This window comes from Acomys minous, assembly GCF_964271855.1.
Source record: "Acomys minous genome assembly, chromosome: 8".
NCBI lineage: Eukaryota > Metazoa > Chordata > Mammalia > Rodentia > Muridae > Acomys > Acomys minous.
In genome coordinates this window covers 8916126-8935234 of record NC_140489.1, presented here as the reverse complement: position 1 = coordinate 8935234, position 19109 = coordinate 8916126, and the positions used below count along the sequence as shown (strand labels likewise).

The 19109-nt window shown below is 44.3% G+C and overlaps 1 protein-coding gene across 1 annotated transcript in view; it reads left to right on the top strand.

Moving 5' to 3' along the window:
- The window catches only part of RCOR1 (REST corepressor 1), an 81560-nt gene extending 62756 nt beyond the window's left edge, over positions 1-18804 (top strand). Inside the window, exons 8-12 of the mRNA XM_084793516.1 lie at positions 2931-3125; positions 9578-9655; positions 10483-10540; positions 11770-11999; positions 14820-18804. Coding sequence (XP_084649642.1) covers positions 2931-3125; positions 9578-9655; positions 10483-10540; positions 11770-11999; positions 14820-14861 — 603 coding nt within the window. The 3' untranslated portion in view covers positions 14862-18804. The remainder of the gene's footprint in view (positions 1-2930; positions 3126-9577; positions 9656-10482; positions 10541-11769; positions 12000-14819) is intronic.
- The last annotated feature ends 305 nt before the right edge of the window (positions 18805-19109 follow it).

Here is a 19109-nt window from a genome sequence, read left to right as displayed (position 1 = left end):
AGCTTTTGAGACAGTTTCCTCTAAATTCTATATGTATGTGTATATGTATGTATATATATATATATATATGTATGTATGTATGTATGTATATATATACACTTATATATATACACACACATACATAATTCAGAATTTTTATTTTTAAAAGTAGTAAAGTGATATCTTAATTTGTACAGTTTTGAAATTTATTTTAAATATACTTACATTCAGAAGCACATATTACTTCATCATAGGGACCTTTCAGAATTGAGCTAATTGAGCTTAAGCAGCTTTCTAGCTTAAGTCTTCACTGTTGTGAACAGTACTGAAGTAATAGTCACATATCTAAGTATATGTACACAGTTTTTCATTAAAATCATTCCTAAAATTTGAATTACTGCCTCAAGGTGCCCCATGTGTATATTTAAGATTCTTTAGGCAGACTCACCTTTAAGTGAGGAGTGAGTCTGTTAAAAGTCTTCCTTTCTGGATGCAATTCTTGTCAGCATCGCAGAAAGGCCTAATATCAGGATCCTTGGAGTTGATGGAGTTACGTTGTTTGGAAAATGAAGTGTACTTGGGGTTGTGCTTTGTTTTGGTGTATTCTTTTTGTTTGTCTGGGATCTTTTTTTTTTTTTCTCAGACAGGATTTCTCTGTGCAGCCTTGGCTGTCCTGGATGCGCCACCACGCCTGGTGTTTTGGTGTATTCTTATTTATTAGGTTTTTCTTTCTTTTTCTTTCTTTCTTTTTTTTCTTTTTTTAAAGATTTATTCATTTATTCTATATGAGTGATTTATCTGCAGAAGAGGGCATCAGGTCACATTACAGATGACTGTGAGCCACCATGTGGTTGCTGGAATTGAACTCAGCACTTCTGGAAGAGCAGGTGGAGCTCTTAACCACTGAGCTATCTCTCGAGCCCCCTCCCAGCTCTTATTAGGTTTTTCAATAACACATTTTAGGTAAACAAGCTTGATTTTGTCCTTTTAAAAAAAATAATTCTTATTTATGTGGTACACGTTCTGACTGAAAGAGAAAATAGGTTAAATCTTAGTTTAAGTGGAAAATGTTATCAAAGCACATATGATTCATAGGTAGTCTTTATGAAATAATGTTATATTGCAAGTATAGTTTGTTACCTACTAATAACTTTTATTGTATTTATTACCACAACAAGATCATCAGAAATATGTTCATTTTTATCCTTGACTGCTACCCCTGACAAAAATGCTAACTTTTTTTTTTTTTTGAGACATGGTCTTCTGTAACCCAGGTTATAGAATCTTACTATGTGTTTGAGAATGATCTTGAACTCCTTCCTGATCCTCCTGCTTCTGTCTCCCAAATGCTGGAATTACAAATATATCACCACCATGCCCAACTTAAAATATGTTTAAATGATTGCCTATAAGGGGCTAGAAAGATGGCTCAGAGTTTAAGAGCAGTGGCTGTTCTTCCAAAGGTCCTGAGTTTAATTCCTAGCAACCACAGGGTGGCTCACAACCATCTACAATGTGATCTGGCCTACAGGCATAGAAGTAGACAGAACACTATAAATAATAAATAAATAAATCTAAAAAAAAAAGCTGATTGCCTATAAGACATATTCGTTGTTGCCAAGCTTATACACACACACACACACACACACACACACACACACACACACACACACCTGAAGGTTTTAGTATTAGAGAAAGTATTTTTTAAAAGTAGCCCAGTGATTTGTTTAAAAAATGATAGCACAGGGGCTGGAGAGGTGGCTCAGAGGTTAAGAGCACTGGCTGCTCTTCCAGAGGTCATGAGTTCAATTCCTAGCAACCATACGGTGGCTAACAACCATCTATCATATAATTTGATGCCATCTTCTGGGCTGCAGGTGTACATGCAAATAGAGCACTATATACACAATAATAAATAAATAAATAAATAAATAAATAAATAAATAAATAAATCGTAAAAAAAAGAAAAAGAAAAAAGAAAAAGATAGCACATTTAATCCCACCATTTGGGAGGCAAAAGCAGGTGGATCTCTGTGAGTTTCAGGCCAGCCTGGTTTACAGAGCCGGTTCCAGGGCAGCCATGGCTACAGAAAGCCACCCCCCCACACAAAGGGGGAGGAAAAAAAGATAACATATTTGTAGAGGAAGTTATATAAATCACTGCAAAAGCTAAATGTTGTCCAAGAAGAAATCATGTATGAAATGGTTTTCATATTGAAGTTTGTATTTTTTTCTTTAATAATTTTTATTTCATGTGATTGGTGTTTTTCATGGATGTATGTCTGTGCAAGGGTGTCAGCTCCTCTGGAACTGGAGTTACAGACAGTTGTGAGCTGCCACGTGGGTGCTGGGGATTGAACCTGGGTCCTCTGCAAGAACAGCCAGTGCTCTTAACCACTGAGCCATCTCTCTGGCCCCAAAGTTTGTATTTCTTGCTGTTCTTCCCCCCTCCCCTTGTCATTGTTGTTTTTTAGAGACAGAGTCTCTCTGTGTAGCCTTGGCTGTCCTAGACTCACTGTGTACACCAGGCTGGCCTGGAACTCATAGAGATCTGCCTGCCTCTGCCTCCCGAGTGCTGGGATTAAAGGTGTGTGCTACCGCGCCCAGCCCAAATTTCATACTCCTGCTCCCCTCCCCATTGTCCCCACCCCAGAGGCGATCTTCTCCCTTGTCTGTGTGTCACATGGACAACTGCGTGGCCACAGAGCTCATAGGAGAATGCAGGTTGCTGCTGTTCTTCCTGTGTTGCTTATCATCAAAGGCAGGAAAATAAAGAATACAGTGTTTCTGTTCAGAAGAAAGGAGCATTCTTTGCTCATAGCCTCTCAGTGGGTGGTGCTTAGATTAACACAGTGGTTGTTTTAGATTGTTTGGGGCCATGTTAATGACACATACTTACTATTTGATATTTTTGTTTTTAATTTCATTTACCAAATATGTATATCATGCAGGTACCCCCTACTGAGACAGTTCCTCAGGTCAAAAAAGAAAAGCACAGCACACAAGCTAAAAATAGAGCAAAAAGGAAACCTCCAAAAGGCATGTTTCTTTCTCAAGAAGATGTCGAGGCTGTGTCTGCTAATGCTACTGCTGCAACCACGGTGCTGAGACAGCTGGACATGGAGCTGGTCTCCATCAAACGACAGGTATATGCCAGCCTAGTGTGCCCAGAGTCATCTTGAATAATAGAATGTCCTTACTGTTTACCTAGGCCTTCCCAGCTTATAAAAGAAAAAAAAAAATTCTATTCCTCTTCTTAAAATACCTGTTTATTGGCTGGGCATGGTGGTACACACCTTTAATCCCCGCACTCAGGAGGCAGAGGCAGGTGGATCATTGTGAGTTCAAGGCCAGCTTGGTCTACAAAGCGAGTCCAGGGCAGCCAAGATAAAACAGAGAAACCCTGTCTTGAAAAACCAACCAACCAAACAAAAAACAACCCTGCTTATTAATATAGGGGTGGTGAATATGCTATGATGTGTGGAGCTTGGTAGACAGCATTGTGGGGTTTATTTTTTGTTTCTACCTTTTCATGGAGTCTAGGGATTGAACTCTGATTGCTAGTCTCATACAGCCTCTTTCCTGCTCCCAACAGCCTTTCATTTCTAAGGAACTGAGTAAAAGATCTTGAGTATTGTCCCTCCCCTCTTTGTTTTTGTTTCTTAAGGTTTCTTGGGGCTGGAAAGATGGCTCAGTGGTTAAGAGCACTGCCTGCTCTTTGTAAAGGACCCAGGTTCAATTCCTAGCACCCACATGGCAGCTCACAACTGTCTGTAACTCCAAGATCTAACACCCTCACACCAACACACATAAATTATAATTAAATGAAAATATTAAAAAAAAAAAAAGAGCCGGGCGTGGTGGCGCACGCCTTTAATCCCAGCACTCGGGAGGCAGAGATAGGCGGATCGCTGTGAGTTTGAGGCCAGCCTGGACTACAAAGCGAGTCTAGGACAGCCAAGACTACACAAAGAAACCCTGTCTCGAAAAAACCAAAAAAAAAAAAAAAAAAAAAAAAAAGACAAGGTTTCTTTGTGTAGCCCTGGCTGTGCTGGATCAAGCTGGCCTCATACTCACAGAGATCTGCCTGCCTCTGCCTAAGTTCTGGGGATACAGGCATGCGTCACCCCCACCTGGCTCAGTGTACCTTATTTTATATTACCATGTGATAATGTTTATTTTTATGTTAATTTTATATGAGATGTGCTGGTGTTGGATAAAACTGTTACTTTTGATCTGTTCTTATTGTTTTATAAATAACTTACTAATAATATATTATACTATGGCAGATATTTGGGACCATTACTCAAACTATTACCATGAAAGTTAGGAATCTGGTTCATTATGCATGCACCTCTGTAGAGCACATCTCTTTGGATCCCTAAGAGTAGAACCAACAGGTCATTATGCTGAGCGTTTTCCAGAGTGGTCTTGTCCGTTGATATGTATTTTGGTTGTACCATACCAGCTTTTCCAATGCACAGTACACTTTGGGCTGGTGCACCCTCCCTGGCCTCTATTCACTGTGGATCACCTTCTCCCTCCTAGTTGTGATAACAGAAATATCCCCAGGCATTGCTGAATCTTATCAGGGTGACACAGTTGTCTCTTGATAATGGTTCTACATTATTGTCAACCCTTGTCTTTAAACTGATTGTGGCCTTTCTCCAGTGCATTGTGATAAAGTCCCTTAAGGCTTTGTTGACTTTGGTTACCCTTGGCTGTCCATTTTCTGTAGCATGTCTGCCCAGTTTTTGTCCTTGGTATTGCAAGATACTTGATCCCATTGTGAACCTCAAGATTGAGAACTGTTAAACCTGTTTCTTGTGTGGTATGGTTCAGCCCTAGCACACACCTTTAATCCAAGAGCTTTCTGTACACAGGATTTAATAAAGTTAACCCTACATCAAGAGGCAGAACAAAAAACCAGCTGACAAGGATTAAGTAGAAAAGAGGGGCTTTGAGAGAGAGTATTTAAGAAGAGTATTAAGCTTTTTGGCTTTTGGCTTTTAGCTTTTGGCATTTTCCTCCTGAGCTGTCAGCTGAGCTAGCAAACTTTTTGGGTTTTGGCTTTTTTTCCTTCATGACATGTGCTGAGTAGGAAGGTCAACTGGGTGCTTTCTCTGCCTCTGAGCTGGCAAGTCTTGACCCCAGCATCTGGCTCCTAAATCTTTATTGGTAAATCAAGCAATTGGGATATTGCTTTATAACAACACCCAGATTTTCTGCTGGACTCTGTGTGTGTGTGTGTGTGTGTGTGTGTGTGTGTGTGTGTGTGTGTGTGTGTGTGTGTGTGTTGTTTTATTTGGGGTTTTGGGTTTGTTTGTTGTTTGTTTTGTTGTTGTTTTGTTTTTGGTGTGTATGTATTTATTAGTGTTCATAGCTTAGGCTGGCCTCAAACTCAGTGCTCCTGCATCTACCTCTATTTCCTTAGGGAATATTCTTTTTTTCCAGTTCTAAATTGTTTTCTGTCCATCTCATAGATGATTTACTGCTCATGTTCCCCTGCTCCCTTAACAGTACTTTTCTGGAATTGATTAAAGTAGTACAGTGCCTTGGTCTTTCCTCTCAGGTTGGTAGGGTTGTGGGTTTTGTTGTTTTCTTTTTCAGGACAGGGTTTCTCTGTGTAGCCTTGGCTGTCCTGGACTCACTTTGTAAACCCGGCTGGTCTCAAACTCACAGAGATCTGCCTGCTTCTGACTCCCTGAGTGCTGGGATGGTTGGTTTTCAGTGCCGGTAAGAACCTTCCAGGGACTGGAGAGATAGCTCAGCAATTAAAAGTAGCCTTCCTTTGCAGAGGACCTGGGTTTGATTCCTAATACCCATATGGTAGCTAACAACCACCTGTAAGTCCAAGTCCTGGGAGTCCTGACGTACACAGGCACCAGGCATGCATGTGGTACACAGACATACATGCAGGCAAAACACCTGCACACATAAAATCTGTTTACAAGACCCTTTCCCAGGTGATGAGTCTGTGTTGAATGTCATCTTAGCATCATTGTTTCAGCCTTTGTATTTTGATCGTCAGTCTACTTAGAAGTGTTCTCGGTGTGGTGTTACACGCAGATGTTTGAGTATGGGCATCTATTTCACCAGCTACTTTTCACTGAATAGGCTGTTGTTTGTTTCCTGCAGTGCATTGAGACTTCTGTTTAAACAGGCACAGGTCTGATTTTGTGTCCTCTGTTCTGTTGTCTGTCCTTCACCAATGCACAGTGCTCTGATGCCATGTGCTTTACACACTGTGTGTGTAGCAGTGAGGCTTCCTAGGCCTCATTATCCTTGGCCCTTTGTATTTACTTAAGAATTTGTATCACTTTCTCAGTTTCCAGAAAAAAAAAAGTTCTGGAATTTTGAGATTTTGTTACAGCTATCAAAATAACATCTTTTTTGTTTTGGTGATTTTTTTTTTTTTTAAAGACAGTTTCTCTGTGTTCCGTGTGTGTCCTGGAACTCAATCTGTAGATTAGTCTGGCCTCAAATTCAGAGATCAGCTTGCATGTGCCACCCACCAACTTTGAAATTACTATCTTTCCTGTGTTTTCTGATGAGTGAAGATAGTGTGCCCCCACACCCATGCAGAGCATTCATTATTTGTCTTGTGTTACTTTTGATGTGTAAGGCTTATACATCCATCATTAGGATTATTCTAGGATGTCTGGTACATTTTGGGGTGCTCTTATAACAGAGGGGTTTTTTTGTCAGGGCATGAGTCAGGGATAACAGTTGTACCTGAGACCTCATACACACCACTGGTCATATATCCAGTTAATGGATATTATTTTTTGAATCTAGAAGGGGCCTTTCATTAAGTGTTCCTCTTCCTCTTCCCTTCTCTTCCTCTCTCCCCTTCTTCTACTTCTTGATTAGTTAAGACTGAGTGATGGGAAAACAACTGTCAAAGGTGGTCAGACCTTCCGGTAGTCTCCTAAAGGGTGAATCCATAGCTCTGCCTTTACTTTGGTTCAAGGAGGCAGCATAGGGGTGGGCAGGCAAGCATCCTCCCAGAGGCAGAGGACAGCGCCATAGCCTGCTGCCAGCAGAGCTCTGCGCTGACCTTAGGGGAATCACTTAATTGGCCCATGGACCTCTTTCAAATGAGGAAGCTAATCCTTGTGGTCTGCTCCTAGTAGATCTGAGGGTGGCTGTGCCAGGGCATTGTCGGTGCTGCTTGTGGACAGCGCTGTGAGTGAGGGTGCAGTGCTGAGGGAAGAAGAGGCTCCTCTGCTCCTAATTGTGGACAGAACAAACAGTTTGGTTTTCTGAGGCACAGTCAAGGGCAGGAGTGTTTTAATTTGAAGTAATTACTCAGGTTGGCAATTTTGAAGAGAAGGGCTTAGAGCCTAACATGGTAGTGAAGAGACAGCTAGCCAGAGGGATGGTAACTTTGGGAATCCTAAGTTTGCTGGTATATATCAAGGAAACACTCACCTCAAATTAACAAAAAGCATGATTAACCAGTTGAAGAAGTCCCACTGTCGGGCTGTCAGTAGCTGCTGCTGTAAGTGCTGTTCAGGCACACTCAGGGTCCAGTGTGTTTGGTCTCTCTACTCTGAGAGTCTCAGCTTTTTGTTGTTGCCTCCTGTTGAAAGCTGCAGAAGCCATCTTGTAATCTTCAAAGCTATATTCAGGGCTGTAAGAAAAGATGGGTGCAGAGTCATCCTGTCTATCCCTGTGAGCAGGAAAACAAAGGCCTTCTACATGAAGCTTCCCCCCCCCCCCCCCCCCGCCTCCCCCGTGCTTGCTGGCCCCCTCTGGCTTTCAGCTTTGAAGACAGTGAGGGCTGGAGTGGAAGTGTCCTCTTCTTCAGTGGATTGGCCTACGGCAGGAGTCTTCTCTGAGTGCAAAATAAGTGTTCTCAAAGGAGAGAGGAGTCCCTGTGAACAAGGTGAAGCAAAGAACTAATGGTGCCTCGACCTGGAGGGCCCAATATGGGCACCAGGCCAGACACATGGACACTGTTGCTTGATTTTCTTTAAATGCCACACAAAACCATATCCTAATTCTTACTCAATTTCCTTTCCAATTGACAAAATGTTGACCACTAATCTGTTTATTCTGATTCTAAATCTAGGACTCCACCTCTTCACCCATCTCTGCTGCGTCTTCTGAAGACTTTCTATCCCAGGCTGTCCTCCAACTCTAACCCTTAGTCCCAAGCTTGTGAGTCTGAGACAGGACCAGCCTGGGCTACATTGTGAGAACTTATCTCAAAAACAAAAACAAAACCCACCACCCATAAAGCACTTGACAAATTGGAAGTGTAAAAGATTATGTAGGAGCCAGAAGTTGTCACCTATGCCTTTACTCCCAGCGTTCTGGAGGCCCCTCGCCTACACAGCAACTTCTAGGCCTGCCAAGACTACATACTGAGACCCTGTTTTGAGAAAACAGGGCAAATAGATGGGGAGGAGGAGAGACTGTTTAAGATGCTGGATTGGGGAGCTGGGGGTGAGCTAGAGAGATGGCTCAGAGGTTAAGACCACTGACTGCTCTTCTAAAACTCCTGAGTTCAATTCCAAGCAACCACATGGTGGCTCACAGCCATCTGCAATGAGATCTGGTGCCCTTTTCTGGTATGCAGGTGTACATGCAGGCAGAACACTAAATACGTAATAATAAATAAATAAATCTTTAAAAAAAAAGCTAGATAGGGGCTATCGGACTGCTCAGGTGAAGGCCGACTGTGTGAAGTCTCCTAGCGCACTGCACGGAGCTGTCTGCTGGCCTCACATGCACACATGCTCTCGTGCATCACACTCATAGCACAGTGGTTTTTGAAAGAGAGAAAGAAAGGATCTGGATGGAAAGCAGAGCCTGTGTCACCTTGCCTTGCCTACTCTAAAGTCTTAGTGTTCCTTTGCTAATGAGATTTCTTATTAGCCAGGCAATGGTGGTGCACACCTTCCATCCCAGCACTTGAGAGGTAGAGGCAGGTGGGTCTACAGAGCACGTTCCAGGACAGCTACGGCTACGTAAAATATGTTTGGGAAAACAAAACACCTTTTTTTTCCCTTTAGAGAATATCTGCCACTCCTGACTGTCTCTGGTGTTTTCCTTATCATAGTCCACCCATTCTTTCCTTGACTTTCTTACTGCTTCTGTGGTTTTTTAAAAACAAAAACTTGTTTGAAAAATGCCTTCTTCTTTGGGTTCTACGATAAGGGCATACCTATTGTCTGTTTTACTTGGGTATCCATGGAGAAAATTGAATTAATGTGGCTTAATTCCTGTCACTGTTTCTCATGATTGGGCATGAATAGAAAAGCCAGATGTGCTGAGTCAAGCAAAATATAGGAAAAGATGATTCATGAGAAGACAGAAATGTCACACTTGGTTGGGGTTAGGCTTGGAGGAATTTTGTTGTCATGGTTCCATTTCCCCATCAAAGATGTCTTTTCTAAGCCAGGTGCTGTGTCACACACCTGTAATCCCAGCACATGGAGAGGCAGAGGCAGGCCGGTCTCGTGAGTTTGAGGACAGCCAAGGCTGCACACAGAAACTCTATCTCAAAAAAACAAAAAACAAAAATGTTAAAAAGATGTCTTTCCTGATTCTCTTTTTATTTTTAAAACAAAGCCTTTTTTCCTCTCAGATTCAGAACATTAAGCAGACGAACAGTGCTCTTAAGGAGAAACTTGACGGTGGGATAGAGCCTTACCGACTGCCGGAGGTAGGGGGCGCTCACCCCAGAGTTGGGGGGGGGATAGAGCCTTACCGACTGCTGGAGGTAGGGAGCGCTCACCCCAGAGTTGGGGGGGGGGAATAGAGCCTTACCGACTGCCGGAGGTAGGGGGCGCTCACCCCAGAGTTGGGGGGGGAATAGAGCCTTACCGACTGCCGGAGGTAGGGGGCGCTCACCCCAGAGTTGGGGGGGAATAGAGCCTTACCGACTGCCGGAGGTAGGGGGCGCTCACCCCAGAGTTGGGGGGGGAATAGAGCCTTACCGACTGCCGGAGGTAGGGGGCGCTCACCCCAGAGTTGGGGGGGGATAGAGCCTTACCGACTGCCGGAGGTAGGGGGCGCTCACCCCAGAGTTGGGGGGGGATAGAGCCTTACCGACTGCCGGAGGTAGGGGGCGCTCACCCCAGAGTTGGGGGGATAGAGCCTTACCGACTGCTGGAGGTAGGGGGCGCTCACCCCAGAGTTGGGGGGAATAGAGCCTTACCGACTGCTGGAGGTAGGGGGCGCTCACCCCAGAGTTGGGGGGGAATAGAGCCTTACCGACTGCCGGAGGTAGGGGGCGCTCACCCCAGAGTTGGGGCAGATAAAGCCTTACCGACTGCCGGAGGTAGGGAGCGCTCACCTCGGAGTTGGGGTGGTTTTATGTGCTTGAAATTTTGATACCTGTGGAGTACATATCTTCAATACGTCTTATTTTGGAACAATATAGACTTAATTTTAGGAACCTAGTTTATTTCAGAATCCTGACACACAGAAAGTTCGTTAAGCTGCCGTAAGAAGCATGTAATAAGTTAACAATCCATTTGGATGTCTTAGGTTATTCAGAAATGCAACGCACGCTGGACTACGGAAGAGCAGCTTCTCGCCGTACAAGGTATGAGGGAGCTCTCCTCAGTCAGCACTTGGGAACTGTGGTAGATGTAAGGGATGCCATGCTCCACTCTGCTGTCGTTTCGCTCTGAGGACTGAAGATGCTATACCACTGTGAAACCCCTTTAGTCCATGTTTTTAGTTTCTAAGACAGTCTGGCCTGTTGCTTAGGCTGGCCTTGAACTCAAAATCCTTCTGCCTGAAATTCCCAAGTGCTAGGATTATAGACCTGTCTAGCCCTTTCCTGTCCTCTTCCCCCACACTCCCCGACTCGGTTTCTCTGTGTAGCCCTGGCTATCCTGAACTCACTTTGTAGACCAGGCTGGCCTGGAACTCACAGAGATCCGCTCCCCCCGCCCCCCCCCAAGTGCTGATATTAAAGGTGTGCACCACCATGCCTGGCTGCCTTTCCCATTTTTTTTAATTATCCTGAAAGCCATAGTTGTCTAAGGGTGTGAGTATATTATTTTACAATTGCTTATTGCACTGTGAATGGATGAGTACAAATCTCAAAAGACAAAATGAACACTAACATCTTAAGACAGGAAATGTTCCTCAGACTAAGGATTCTGAAAAAGCAAAGCTGAAAGTCCCAGTAGAATGTCCATAGGCACTTGACCGGCAACTTGTACGAAGGTCTACAAGTGAGTCTAGGACAGCCAACGCTACACAGAGAAACCCTGTCTTGAGAAAAAAAAAACAAAAACAAAAACCCAAAAAAGACATTCTCTAAGAAAGGTTTCTAGCAGACAGGACTTTACTAAACTTCTCTGCCACTGTCTGTAAGATGCCTGTAAAGGTGACTGTCATGTTTCCCATGGCTGTTGCATGCTGAGATCATGTCTGCGGCCACAGCCTCTGTGGTGTTTTGTTAGGGTAGCGGGGTCAGCACCAGCTGTGCTCTTGTTGTTTGGTTCTGGCTTTGGTGGGTTCCAGGGATTGAACTCAGGTCATCAGCAAGTGCTTTACCCACTCAGCCACCTCCCCAACCTGAATTGTGCTTTTTAAACATGGTAAGAGCACTTGCTGCTCTTCCAGAGGACCCAGGATTAATCCCAGGAGCCACACGTAACTCCAGTTCCAGGAGATTTGACTCTTTATTCTGTATAGACAGCATATAAGAAAAACTCTCACATATGTAAAATAAAAATATAAATAAATATATATATATAAAGTTTTAAAATGTTTTTCTCTTATACTAATTTTTTTAAAAATATTATCTTCTGTCCTTAGCCATCAGGAAATACGGGCGAGACTTTCAGGCAATCTCAGATGTGATCGGGAACAAGTCAGTTGTGCAGGTGAAAAACTTTTTTGTAAATTATCGGCGCCGTTTCAACATAGATGAAGTTTTACAAGAATGGGAAGCAGAACATGGTAAAGATGAGACCAATGGGCCCAGTACCCAGAAACCCGTCAAGTCCCCCGAAAGCTCCATCAAGATCCCTGAGGAAGAAGATGAGGTAAATTTGGAAGGGGCAGTCTTCCCTGCAGGCCGTGCTCGGGGCTCTGCAGCTGCTGAAATACCTTACAGTTCTCACCACTCAGCACCATTCACCTGTAAGCACAGCAGTGTGTGTTGCCTCGGGTGACGTCACTGTGGGCCTATGGACAACATAACTCCCCCTGGCTTTCTTCTGCACTTGTGGTAACAACCATCAGGAGCTGCTAAGGAGTGTCCAACCCAGGCAGGTCTCGATGTTAGGACCTTCTGGGTGAGTCTGCATGTGTTTAGGAGCTCTTTAGAGGGATGCCCAGCAGCCTCCTTCTAGCTTTTGATGCTGTCCAGGCATGGCTAGCTTAAGCTGGTAAAGACAGTTCTAGGTCCTGTGGCTGCTGGGATTTCTGGCATTGGAGATGGTGACACTTGTTTCATCAGTGCTGTCAGGAAGGAAGCTGGCTCACCCTAGAGTCACATCTGTCCCCTTCCATTTGCTGTATTAGTCTCGCTTACCGGCTGCTTCTCCCCACCCCAGGAGAGGGGCTCTGGGTACATTCTGCCCCTCTCCTACAGAAGTGGCACACGAGGCTAAGGCTGGGCAGTCATTACAAGTCTGGGTTTGTCCGCTGGTCTGATAACTTAAGGATTGAGTTACCTTTCTGAAATTCACTTTCTCTGTCTTTCTTAAACTACTTGGGTGATTTGGAGTTGATTGGTTGTGTTGTTTGCTTCACCTTTGCTTTGGGCTCTGGCCTGAGGGAAAGTGAGATCACTTCTTTTCAGGGCCCTGAGCTGCTTCCCTGTGTAAGGAAAGCATTGCAGCACAGCAACTCTGAGAGTTAGATTCTTGAGGACTTTGCACAAGAAGGTCTGTATGGTGGTGTGTACAAAACCCTCACATCACCAGGACCAGCAGCACTCTCAAGCTGTTGTGGTGCAGAACCGGTCTGCAGCCCTGGGATGTGTAACAGCTACACAAAACGAGTGTATGTTTACCCTTAGCAGTGAGTGTTGATTGTCCCGTTAGAAGCACATGAACTTTGAACAGTTAGAGGCAAGGAGAAAAGGACTTAGCATTTGCAAGAATAAAAGCTTTCTCTCGCGTCATTCTTCACACCGTTCCCAAGGCTCTTGGAAACAAGATCAGTAGGACTGTGGCTTGACAGACAGCATGAGTCGAGAGAGGCAGCACGAGAGATCTGAGGGCCCCAGCTCCTTTCAGGTAGTTTTACTTCGCCCTCCTCACCCTGGTTCAATCCTGCCTGACTGAACTTCACGGGTGCTGCTGACTTTCCCTTGTTATTCATCCTGGAAGCCTTTCTTTTTATGCTTCAATCTTGTGCCTGCTGCCTCTCGGTGCCCCCCAGTGACATGTTAGAGTGTCTTTGCACTGTTGGACCTTCCCTGTGTTTGTTTACTCAACTTCTCTTTAAAAATAAAACAGGACAAAACAGAGGGTGTTACATACCTGTCCTTTTCAGTCTTTGGACCATTTCAACTCTCTCCCTTCTTCCCACTGCACTCTCCTCCCACCTGTAAGCTTTGGGACTCAAACTCAGGTCGTCAGAGCTGCTGGCATGACTCCATTACGCCTGAGCTCTCTTGCCAGCCTCCCTGCTGTGCTTGTCACATCAGCAGCCTTCTCTGGCAGCCCTGCTATTTCTGCTCTGAGGTTAGTTTGCTGAAGGAAATTGGTTTGTGATGCTTTCTGTTCACCAAAAGCCGGACTTGCTGCTAGAGTGCTGGTCAGTTGTCTGGCCAGTGCTCAGGACGCAAGTCTGGCTGACTTCACCAGCTTGCTTGTCCTGTGTCTAGCAGCTCGGCATGTCTTCCTCACATGGCATTTTCACACATCCCACTAAAACAAAGGCTTGTCAGTTTTGTTTTGTTTTTGTTTTGTTTTTCCCTAGAGCTGAGGACAGAACCCAAGGCCTTGCACTTATTCGCAAGTACTCTACCACTGAGCTAAAGCCTGAATCCTGACTAGTCAGTTGTTTTTTTGTTTTGTTTTTTTAAGATTTATTTATTTATCAGATACACACAGTGTTTTGCCTGCATGTACACCAGATCACATCATAGATGGTTGTGAGCCACGATGTGGTTGCTGGGAATTGAACTCAGGACCTTTGGAAGAGCAGGCAGTGCTCTTAACCTCTGAGCCATCATTCCAGCCCCGACTTATCAATTTTAAAGAAGGCAGAGCAGCCCAGGAGGTGTGCGATCTACTACAGAGGATGATGGATCAGCCAGTTAGAGAGATTTCCACCTGAGATCAGAATGATGAGGGATTGCCAGAGAGGAAGGCCTGTGTAGTTAGCGGATCTTTACAGTGCCAGTTCACCTACCTGAGGGAACCACACTCAGTAGTAAGACACTATGTCTCTTGGATAGTTAGTTTTGAAGAGCAAAAGAGGCAAGTGGACACTGCTTTCGCCCTTTAAGGAAGATTATCACATCCTCCAGGGTCCCAGCAGGAGCCACTGGCTGTTTGTTAGGAAGCTCCATGTCACAGCCAGTGCATTTAGTTACTACTACAGGCATATCTGAGCAGCCCTGCTTTCCAGGTACTGTGATGACATGCCCCTAAGCTATTTTATCTGACTTTGGGGAGAAAGCATCATTCTTACACCTTCAGCAAATAGTGAAGCCAAAGCTTAGAAAGAAAAAAAACTGGTCCATGATGAGTCAGCACTTCCTGCGTTGGGAACAGGAGTGCTTGTCCTGCGGTATTTGTGGTGTAGGCTTGGTGAGTGCGTGCCCGCTCCCCCCCTGGGAGCGCACTGGAGCCAGTGTGTGCTGCTTGCTGCTCTCACTCCTTTCCTCCTTTTGTTCCCTTCTTCAGGCTGCTTCTGTCCTCGACGTAAGATACGCATCTGCCTCATGAAAACTGCTGGTAGCTTTGAACACTTGGTATGGACGACGTGTCACCCAGATATCAGGTATTACAAGACATCACCTAGCCATCTGCATCACATCTCTGTGGACAAGCAGCTATTACCAAAAAAGGCATACACTTCCGGTCCTGTGCTACATCTGCCTTAATTCTTTGCTCGTTCCTCCATGTTGGCACGACTCCCAGAGAGCTCCGTTGCATCTCATTCTGCCTGAGGGCTGAGGGACCCACAGCCTGCACACCTCTCTGGAGCCTGGGACCTACCCTCCAGTTGGCGCCCCTGAGCCCCAACAATGGCAGCTCTCCCAGTCAACAGCTTCAGAACAGGTAGTCTTGAAAGGCCCGGCTCTGTTCCTGCATGACCTGCCGTTTCCCCTTTGTGCATAGTGTAATTCTCAGAAGGCCCCGTAGGCCTTGTAGAAAACGTCTCCCCTTCTTTTCTTGGGCAGCCACCTAAGCAACACCGTACTTCTTTGGAAATCACAGTCCCTTGGCAGAGGACACCATAACCTTCATCATGCCATGCTTCCTGACACAGCTCCTGTAGGTCAGGTGGCTCCTCCCCCCTTTCTCCTGCCCCTAACTCTTTCCCTTTTCTCTCCTTCCAAGTCATAAATGCTCATTTGCAGCAACTGTCCTTAGACATTGTAGCTTAATGGGAACGTGGACCTCAGTGCTTTCTGCCTTCAACCTTCAGCATTGTAATCCCAGGATGTGGGTGCACCCCATCTCTTCCTGATTCCCCAACTACCACTATCATCACCCAACTCTGAGAGATTTGGTTCATATCACTGTACTGGTGCTTGTATATTTGGAATTGGTGCCTTCTCCTTCTGGCAACCATGTTATCGATCCCTTTTCTGTTCCAGTGTCTTATTTAAAGTTTATTGCTTGCCAAAGATGACATCACTGAGGTGTGGCAGATGGGGAGAGCGCCTGCAGATTTGACAAGTGCAGAGACTGTAAATGTCAGGTCAGCTCGCAAAGGGTAGTAGGGAAGCTGGGCATGGTTGTCTGGATGCTGTGTGCCATTAGCCCTCATCCTCTGGGTGTGCCTGGCCACTGTACATCACTCCGTGTGGGTTTTCGTGTCATTTGTGTACTGGTGTGATCACACAAACACCATCCCCTGTCTTTTAGCAGCAAATAGGACAGAAGAGTGATAGATGTGTTGCTTAGTGAGATCAAGGTGAAAAGAAACAATCTACAGAGTGGTATGTAATGCCGTTTGCTTGGACTGGGAACAAGCAAAGATTTCTAATAAATGTTTTGAGACTTGCAGAATCACTTTTGCTCTCTTACCAGACTGTGGGCCTGCAGGGCCTTGAGCAGATGGTCAGACTGCGTTCTAGCATCCATGGCCAGTTAAGACTGCACTAACCATGTGGAAATATCTTTTGTTGTTTGCATCATTTGGATTTTTTTTCTGCTTTCAATACCAAAAAGAAAAAGGAAAAAAGTAGATGCTTTAAGGTATGAACGGAGTTCTTAAGAATTTAAAATATGCAATTAAAATTCGATGTTTTGACTCCTAAGCACCTTCCCCCTTCCCCTTCTTAAAGTTAGCTGATTTTCTCTTTAGAAAGAGGTTCAGCTATAGAAAGCTAGATTGGGGGTGGGGTGTACATTGTTTTTGAGACGTCTGGAGAAAAGTCATTCCAAAGGCGAGTACAAAGGAACTTTCTTCATCCTGTCCCGTATTAGGTGCCCACTGATTAAGAAGAGCTGTGGAGTAGTGCCATGGCACAGCCCACAGTCCCTACCCAGGGACGGGCCAGAGCAACACTAGTAACGAGCCAGCTGTTGTGTGTGTTTTTATCATGAACCTGCTGCGTAGCTGAAAGGGGAAGGAAACATGGGACGGGGGCAGCCTGTGCTTTGCGTATGACTCATGGGGACACTAAGGCATGTGATAAGGCCCTGCTCACCTAGCTTTCTGCATGTCCTCCCTCCAGTGAGCCGAGACAGTGTGGGTGGCTGCTGCAATGGCTTTCTCGTTCTGCCAGTGGCTTTATGTCTGTGTTTGTGCCCAGGCTCCTTTCTATAGGACTTGTTCCCTCTCCACAGTGGTTAGAGTTACTGATCATCTTGGAAGGTGTGGCAAACAGAGTGGCTGTGCCAGGCACCAGGCTCATTCTGTTCTGTCCCTTCCTGGTTCCAAGCCCTGAGTGGCCTCCAGGCATGAAAAGTCAGGTGTTGGTATGATTGTGACCAGAGTAGCTGGTTTTGCCTTCTTCTCCAAGGGAAAGAGGCATGCCATTTTCACTGGACAAAGGGGGAAAGTGGTCTTTTCCTGGCTGCTGTGGAATAGTCTTCATGATACAGTCTACAGTGATGTAAATCCAAGAACTCACTTAGCTTTCAAAGCTGAGGGCTCTGGTCTTGAGCTGTGACTGTTCAACATGTCAAAAATGAGGTGCACCAGCAGGTTAGTTTTGGGACATGATGCCTGCTTCTGATGGAATGTCACTTAAGCTTTGCGTTCTTAAAAATTATCAATGTGAATGTCATAATTATATATTTTTGTGGGAAAATCTTCTAAATATAAGTTATTGTGCAAAATATAGTATCATGGTCACAAATAATAGTCTAACTTTTAGTTTAGAGATCCCTAAAGATATAAACTGTATTGCGTATGCATTAAAAGTTTGTTTTATTTAATTTTATGTAAACATGTAAAGTGTTTAGGTAATTCTTTTCCCTTATCCACTTAAACACCCTGTTACTTGAATATTGTGTTGACTGGTCAGCAGCAGTGATCAAATCTGTAATATAGCTCTTTAACTGGGGTCCCCACGCCTCCGTTGTGCTGATCAGCTTAGTGTCACAGTCAGGTGCAGTGTCAGCAGGAGCAGAGGTCCGTGTAGCACACCTGCTGCCCCTTTAGATGTTTGTCAAGACAGCTCCCTAAAGATGGTTTCTGATTGTTTTTGTAAGACCCACCCGATGATGGTCACAAACCTTAATCAAAAAACAAAAGGCGAAAAGGCTGACTGTGGTGGACTAAGTAAGCAGTTGTTCTCCGTCTATATGGTTTCCTCAGTACTACATGCCACTCTAAGTGAGTTCATTGTCACTTTAAATTTCAACTATACCCTGCTTTTATCTTTCTAAATATCAGATGTACTATTGGTATAATTGCACACCAAAAATAAGCCAAACAGTGCATTACACTAACTGGATCCCTGCTTTCATGTAAGCATAGGAAAGACAGAACAGAGCTGTCTTCCTCTCCTGTCTGTCCTGTTTGTACACCTCATGACCCAGGATTCAAGTTTTTAGTATCAAGTAAGAGTTGCCTCAGATTGACTAAAGGCAGTTAGGTCATCTGAGCCTAGTGACGTGTGCAGTGCTCTCCCGCCGCTCCCTGGGTCTGCGCAGCTTCTCCTCACTGTGGTAAAGCACAATTGCAGGAACGTTACAATTCAGAAGGAAGGTCGGTAGAGTCTATGCATGTTGTAAGATAATGAGTGTTTACAGTCACCTTCTCTAAAACGAAAATTTATATTGGAGTGGATAGCATTCCATTAAGTAGACTTAAAACTTTGCTAAGTGCTTTTTAGATTGCTTAAAGTTTTTCAAGATTTTAAAAGATGTATAAGGTTAAGTTTGCAAATATAACGGAAATGCTGTATATCTTTTGAAGTGATAAAATCCATGTTAAAATTTTAAAGAAAATATGTTGTAATAATGCTGTTGTAAGTAATACTTCCATGTCTCTCTCTGCTTGTTTTTCTAGTTCAGCACAGTCATTGTGGTGAATGTTCATAGCATTATAACTGCTTAGCCATTCATTGAATTATAACATTTGTTAGTGGAGATTGGGAAATTTATTTGTGAAATTCTGCAGAATTCATTTTTCTATTTCCAATATTTGCTGAAGTTAAATAAAAATTTTCAAGCCATTGATGTAATAAAATGTGAAACAAAGCAATTTTCTGCATCCCTATGTCTACCTTCATAAAGAAATGGGTTTGGGTTTCTGATTGTGTTATTGCCCAGTGTTAGACCTGGTAAGACAAACAGCTGGAGGTGACCACTGCTCTTAGCTTTTAGCTCTACCAGAATGGTTTGATAATCTTTTTTTTTTTTTTAATGTTTGATTAGCTTATAGCTGGCATCAAATTGCAGTGTGTATTTCATCAGTTCTGCAGTGCTGAGGTCTTAAGTGTAAAGACTGGGTAAGAGGAAGCCTTCCTCATTAGCAGTTTCTCTGTTGTCATCTTGACCAGGCTTTGG